General features: G+C 37.4%; 2 protein-coding genes across 2 annotated transcripts; both read left to right on the top strand.

The window, feature by feature from the left end:
* The first annotated feature begins 883 nt into the window (after nt 1-883).
* LOC123310432 lies at nt 884-4000 on the top strand. Its single transcript, XM_044893899.1, has one exon. The coding sequence runs from the start codon at nt 884-886 to the stop codon at nt 3998-4000; it is 3117 nt and encodes a 1038-aa protein (XP_044749834.1).
* A 277-nt stretch (nt 4001-4277) lies between these two features.
* Nucleotides 4278-6227, top strand: LOC123310431. The gene has a single exon (XM_044893898.1). It carries the CDS (start codon nt 4278-4280, stop codon nt 6225-6227), a length of 1950 nt encoding a protein of 649 aa, XP_044749833.1.
* The last annotated feature ends 264 nt before the right edge of the window (nt 6228-6491 follow it).

Raw genomic sequence — 6491 nt, 5'->3', positions numbered from 1 at the left:
TCTAAACGAATCTCACATGCACGATGGTATAATTTCAAAGAGAACTAAAAAAAATAACAGAATGCTAAATTAGAATCTTCAGTTTCTGTCGCTCCCTTTATTTAACCCCTGTGTATTACATAATGAGATGAACGATAAAACGTTGGCTATTTGAATAAAATGCATGATTCCGCGTAGAGGCAAAACCGACATAAAAACAGCATTCACGTTTAATCCCTTGGGTGTAGCTGGGATAGCACATTTTGCGACCTATTATATTTCACAACTCGCTGAAAACATCCGTTACGTATGCTACGAATTAGACTCGCTATAACTTCTTCATGGCATATGTTGAATATCGCCAGATGTCGGGAATAAGACAGACACTTATGTCATTTCCTGATATATTCATCTTGTGTCTAAGCCCCGTGACCAAATGCGGAAACCTGATAGTTAGTCCATGCTACCTTATTTCTTTCCATATTCCTTATATTTCAGGGACATTAAACTGAGACTTGAAGTGGTTCCGAGCAACGATTTGACAGTCATTCGGATTGCAGAATGAAATCATTTCGATATCAAAAATGTCTGGGCTCCAATGAAAAGATCACATTTGAGGAAGATCAAGATTGAATATCCAACTGCAGCAGGGCAAGACACATCATAAAATAGAATTCTCGGATATCTAAACTGGTTGTTACTACGAACTTTCAATTTCATTGTAAATAAGTTATTTGTTGCTATGATTTATGTTAGAATCGAGTGTGTATGTTAAAAAAAAGATTGATTGTCAAAAAATAAAACTCTTGTCCAGACACGAAAACTTTTCCTCCTGAAATTATAAAAAATCTAAATAACAGACGGTCTTTACATTAGTGGTCCTTCGAGCAAAAAGAACGGCTTTATGGAGAACAAATCTGCGAAGTCCTTACCTGTAAGAAAAAGCCAACGAAATAATAAAGGTAGACCTCCAAGTAGATATGGATATGAAAAATCTGACTTTGACAACGTCAGGAGAAATGAAAATGAAAAAGGAGTTTTTATAAGGTCCGAAAAAGAAATGGATGAGATCTCCCAAAACAAGTCAGTCACAACCCGGAAAAGCAGCAAAGTTTCGAGTAGCAAATCCCAAAGATGTCAGCTATTAGAAATAGAACTCGAAAGAGAACGGAAATTGGCAGAAATCGAAAAGAAATTATTGGATAAAGAAATTGAATTCAAAATGGCACAACTGAAATATAGAACCTCTAGCGATCTCTCATACGACGAAGAAATAAAATCTGTGGCCAGCAAGTCGTCTTTTGTAGAAAAATGGGTGAATACGTACGATCCCAATCCAGAATACAAATATGTAGTTAATTCTCAAAAACCTAAAAATTCTAATAATCCTGAAAATATGGCGGAAGAGCTGACGATAAAACAATTTATGGCTCGACAATCTTTCAGCAAAGAACTTCCAGTATTTTCCGGAGAACCAGGGGAGTGGATGAACTTCATTCATCAATTCAGAGAAACTACTAAGATTTGCGGATTTTCAACAGCAGAAAACATGGTTCGGTTACAAAAAAGCCTCAAAGGTAAGGCTAAAGAATTTGTAAGTGCTCTACTAACATTCACACAAGAAGTAGACAGAATAATTGAGACCCTTGAGATGAGATATGGTAGACCAGAAGTTATTATTCAAGATCTCATTGACTCTGTGAGAAAAATTCCTGATATGAAAGAAGAAAAATTAGACACTGTTTTGGATTTCTCAAATAAAGTTCAAAATTTAACAGTAACTATCCAAAGCCTCAACTGCGAGGAGTACTCCTCAAATCCTCAGTTACTGTGCGATGTCGTGAGAAAACTAAGTCCGAACCTGAAATTGGAATGGGGGAGGAAAGTTGTGGAGCTGAAAAAAGAACTCAAGAAGGTTTCTATAATGGAGTTCTCTCAATGGTTAGCTGAAACTAGCGAAGCTGTCATGTATGTTGTACCAGAACATGATCAAGAGAAAAGGAAGAAATATGTGTGTTCTACATCTATCCAACAGGAGAAAACAGTTTATAAATGTAAATATTGCAAGAAAGACGGACATAAGGTTGAAAAATGCAATTCCTTCAAGAAAATTGAAATCGATAATCGTTGGAATTGGGCCAGAGAAAACAAAGTATGTTTCACCTGCCTTTCGTCCTCCCATCATACAAAATTCTGCAGAAGCAAAAAGAAGTGTGACGTGAATGGTTGTCTCTTCAAACACAATCCTTTACTTCATAAAGAACCAGAAAAAAATTCTTATTTGGAAGAGCGAGTCAATCACCACATCAAGGGAAGAGAGAAGAACGTTCTTTTTAGGATAGCCCCCGTTGAACTCACTGGTCCTAAAGGAAAAGTTCTAACATATGCACTTTTCGACGAAGCTTCCACCATTACTATGATCGACGCCAAGTTAGCAGATGAAATTGGTGCGACCGGACCTTGTGAAGCGCTGAAGATAAAATGGACAAACAGTATGACCTCTGAGGAGACAGATTCGAAAAGGGTTAATATGCAGATACGCGGAAAAAATGAAGAAACTAATTATCTTCTGAACGATGTCAGAACAGTCAAAAATCTATGTCTTCCGGTTCAGTCAGTTGATATGAAAAGTATGTCACAAAAATTTCGATACCTGCAGAACTTAAAATTATCATCTTTAGTCAATGCACAACCAAGAATTCTTATTGGACAGGATAATATAGACCTAATTATTGCCAGAGAAGTTCACGAAGGAGGAAAAAATGATCCAGTTCTATCGAAGTCAAAATTAGGATGGGTTTTACACGGAAATATCGGCAAAAATTATTTGGGGCGAGTAGACGAAGAATTTTCCTTCTTTGTTATGCATCAATATGAAGAATTGGAAGAACTTGTAAAAAATTCATTCAAAATTGAGTGTTTAGGAGTGAAATATTATAATAAAGAACAAAATCCGGACGTACTTCGAGCTGAAGCAATTCTAGAAAAAACCACGAGAAGAATTGGTCCAAACAAATGGGAAACTGGCCTTTTGTGGAAAAACGATGATGTCGAATTACCGAACAATAAATTCACTGCTTTGACTAGGCTCAAGTCTATCGAAAGAAAGATGGTTATAAATGAAGCATTTGGAATCGAATATGAAAAGAAAATTGAAGAGTATTTGGAGAAAGGTTATGCTAGAAAATTGTCCTACAGTGAAGTCCAACAAAGAAGCGGACGTAGGTGGTTTCTACCACATTTTGCCGTGACCAATAAAAACAAACCAGGCAAAATACGATTCGTTTTCGATGCTGCGGCGAAAACAAATGGTGTTAGTCTAAACGACGTTCTTCTGAAAGGTCCCGATCTGTTGAACTCCCTACTTGGAGTAATTTTTAAATTCAGACAAAGAAACATTGCAGTAACAGCAGATATTCAAGAAATGTTTCATAGAGTTTTAATCAGACCAGAAGACAGAAATGCACAACTTTTCCTTTGGAAAGGTAGAGGAACGTATGAAAGAAATCCCGAAGTGTACGAAATGGTGGCCATGATATTCGGTGCCGTTTCATCACCAACCTCAGCTCAATTCGTCATGAGGAAGAACGCAGCAGAATTCAAACAATCCTATCCGAAAGCATTTGAAGCCATCACTGAAAGACATTATGTTGATGATTACCTGGATAGCTTCGATACCATCGAGGAGGCAAAGGAGGTGACATCGGATGTAATCGAGGTTCAAAGACGAGGTGGCTTCACAATCAGAAACTGGGCGAGTAATTCCAAAGAAGTTTTGAGAAATATTCCGGAGGAATACAGAAGTAACCATCAAAAAAATATGAATCTCGAAAAAGAAGCAGTTCTACCAACCGAAAGAATTTTAGGTCTTTTCTGGAACCCTAACGAAGATACATTCTCCTTTTCAATTAAATGGAGCAATGAGGAGATAAGGACTTTGACACAGAAGAGTGTCACAAAAAGAGAAGTTTTGAAGGCAGTTATGAGTATTTTTGATCCATTCGGATTTTTGAGTACCTAATTTTACCATCACAGCTAGAATCTTACTGCAACAAATTTGGCTCTCGAAAATTGGCTGGGATGACGAGTTAATATCAGAGTTGGAACTTAAATGGAAAAAATGGGTACGAAATATCGAAAGACTGACTAATCTGAGTATTCCAAGGTGCTACGTTCTGAATTTATTTGAAGCACAAGAAATTCAACTCCACATTTTTTGCGATGCGAGTGCCCAGGCTTATGCCGCAGTTGCATACTTTCGAATCACAAAAAAAAATTCGATAGAAACTTCTTTCGTGATGGCAAAATCAAGAGTTTCACCTATCAAGAACATCGTTTCGATTCCTAGACTTGAACTTCAAGCTGCAGTTTTGGGTAGCAGATTAGCAGTGACTATAAAAGAGAACCATAGTTTGAATATCCACAAATGTTTCTATTGGACTGATTCCAAAACAGTAGCTGGATGGATAAAAGCTAATCCAACTATTTTCAAGCCATTTGTTGCCCATCGAGTGTCTGAAATTGTAGAAAATACCGATGCTAGAGAATGGAATTGGATATCGACAAAAGAAAATGTTGCCGATGATGCCACGAGGGAAAATTATCAAAATGAATGGAAAACTGGTGGCAGATGGTTGGAAGGGCCTCCTTTCCTTAAGAATAAAACTGAAGAATGGCCCCAATATCAGATTCCCGATTTTGATACTTCGGAAAATAAAAAATGTTTTGTAGGTGTAACCGTTAAGGTGAATTTAACAGAAGCCTTGCCAAAAATTACCAGATTCTCAAGGTGGTTAAAACTCATTCGTACAACAGCTTGGATGTTGAGATTTTTACAACAAGTCAAGAAGAAATCACCCATAGATGGAGAACTGACGACGAGCGAAGTGGAAATAGCCGAAAAACTATGGATAAGATGTGTTCAAAGTGAAGATTTTTCAGAAGAATTCCAGTCTCTTAAGTCAAGTGGAATGGTTGAATCATATAGCAAATTGTCCAAACTGTCTCCAATTTTAGATCACGAAGATATTATACGGGTCCGGAGCAGAATAATATATTCCAACGATTTAACGGATGATGCAAAATTTCCCATCATACTCGAGCCAAAAAATTATTTCACAAAATTACTAATTCGTTATTATCACAACAAAGCAGCACATAGTGGACAAGAATTTGTCGCCAACGAACTACGCCAACGATATTGGATTCTGAATATGAGGTCAGCGGTCAGAAATTCTTGGACAGAATGTCAGTTTTGCAAAAACAGAAGAGCAAAACCTGAAATTCCAGAGATGGCCCCACTGCCAGAATCCCGACTAGGTTCGTTCGTAAGACCTTTCACTACGACCGGTATGGACTATTTTGGACCTATGCAAGTTTCAATTGGCCGTAGACGTGAAAAGAGATATGGGGTACTCTTCACTTGCATGAGCACCCGTGCAGTTCATCTGGAAATAGCTCATTCATTGACCACAGATTCGGCGATAATGGCAATCAGAAGATTAATCGGTCGAAGAGGATGCCCCAAGAGAATATTTTCAGATAATGGCACAAATCTACGAGGAGCAGAAAGAGAGCTGAAAAATGCAATAGAAAATTTTGACCAAAACAGAATGACATCAAGCATGACAACAAATAATATTGAATTTAACTTCATTCCTCCTTCTGCTCCTCACATGGGTGGCAGCTGGGAGCGTTTAGTTAAATCGATAAAGATAACACTGAGTATTATCTTAAAAGATAAATCTCCACAAGAAGAAGTTTTACAAACTTTATTGATTGAAGCGGAAAGTTTAGTGAATAGTCGGCCTTTAGTTCACGTTTCACTGGACAATGCAGATAGTGAAGCACTCACACCGAACCATTTTTTGATAGGTACTTCCAGCGCAGCTCAGATCCCAGGAAAATTTGACGAGAATGATTTAGTCACAAGAAAACAGTGGAGAAAATCACAACTTTTGGCTGATCACTTTTGGCGACGCTGGATCAAGGAATATCTTCCTGTCCTGACAAAAAGAACGAAGTGGTTCTCATCTTCTAAAAGAAAAATTGGTATTGGCGATGTAGTCATCATTATCGACTCGCAATTTTCGAGAAACACATGGCCTAAAGGTATTGTCACTGCAGTATATCCCGGTGCAGATGGAAACATTAGAGTGGTCGATGTTAAAACAACTATTGGAACCTACAGACGGCCTCTCACCAAATTATGTTTACTTGATCTGGAAGGAAATTATGAAAAGAAGTAATGATAGCTCATCACTGGGAGGGAGTGTTACTACGAACTTTCAATTTCATTGTAAATAAGTTATTTGTTGCTATGATTTATGTTAGAATCGAGTGTGTATGTTAAAAAAAAGATTGATTGTCAAAAAATAAAACTCTTGTCCAGACACGAAAACTTTTCCTCCTGAAATTATAAAAAATCTAAATAACAGACGGTCTTTACACTGGTACTTGATGCATAATTTTTCATTATAGCATTTGATTGAACGCATTAATCCCGTCACAAA

The sequence above is a fragment of the Coccinella septempunctata genome, chromosome 3 (genome assembly GCF_907165205.1).
Source record: "Coccinella septempunctata chromosome 3, icCocSept1.1, whole genome shotgun sequence".
Taxonomy (NCBI): Eukaryota; Metazoa; Arthropoda; class Insecta; order Coleoptera; family Coccinellidae; genus Coccinella; species Coccinella septempunctata.
The sequence above is the reverse complement of the archived record's forward strand: the minus strand, read 5'-3'. Positions and strand labels throughout refer to the sequence as shown.

What these genes read in the sequence shown, in the direction of transcription:
- LOC123310432 (XM_044893899.1), top strand. Translation starts at nt 884, where the DNA reads ATGGAGAACAAATCTGCGAAGTCCTTACCTGTAAGAAAAAGCCAACGA.
- LOC123310431 (XM_044893898.1), top strand. Translation starts at nt 4,278, where the DNA reads ATGGCAAAATCAAGAGTTTCACCTATCAAGAACATCGTTTCGATTCCT.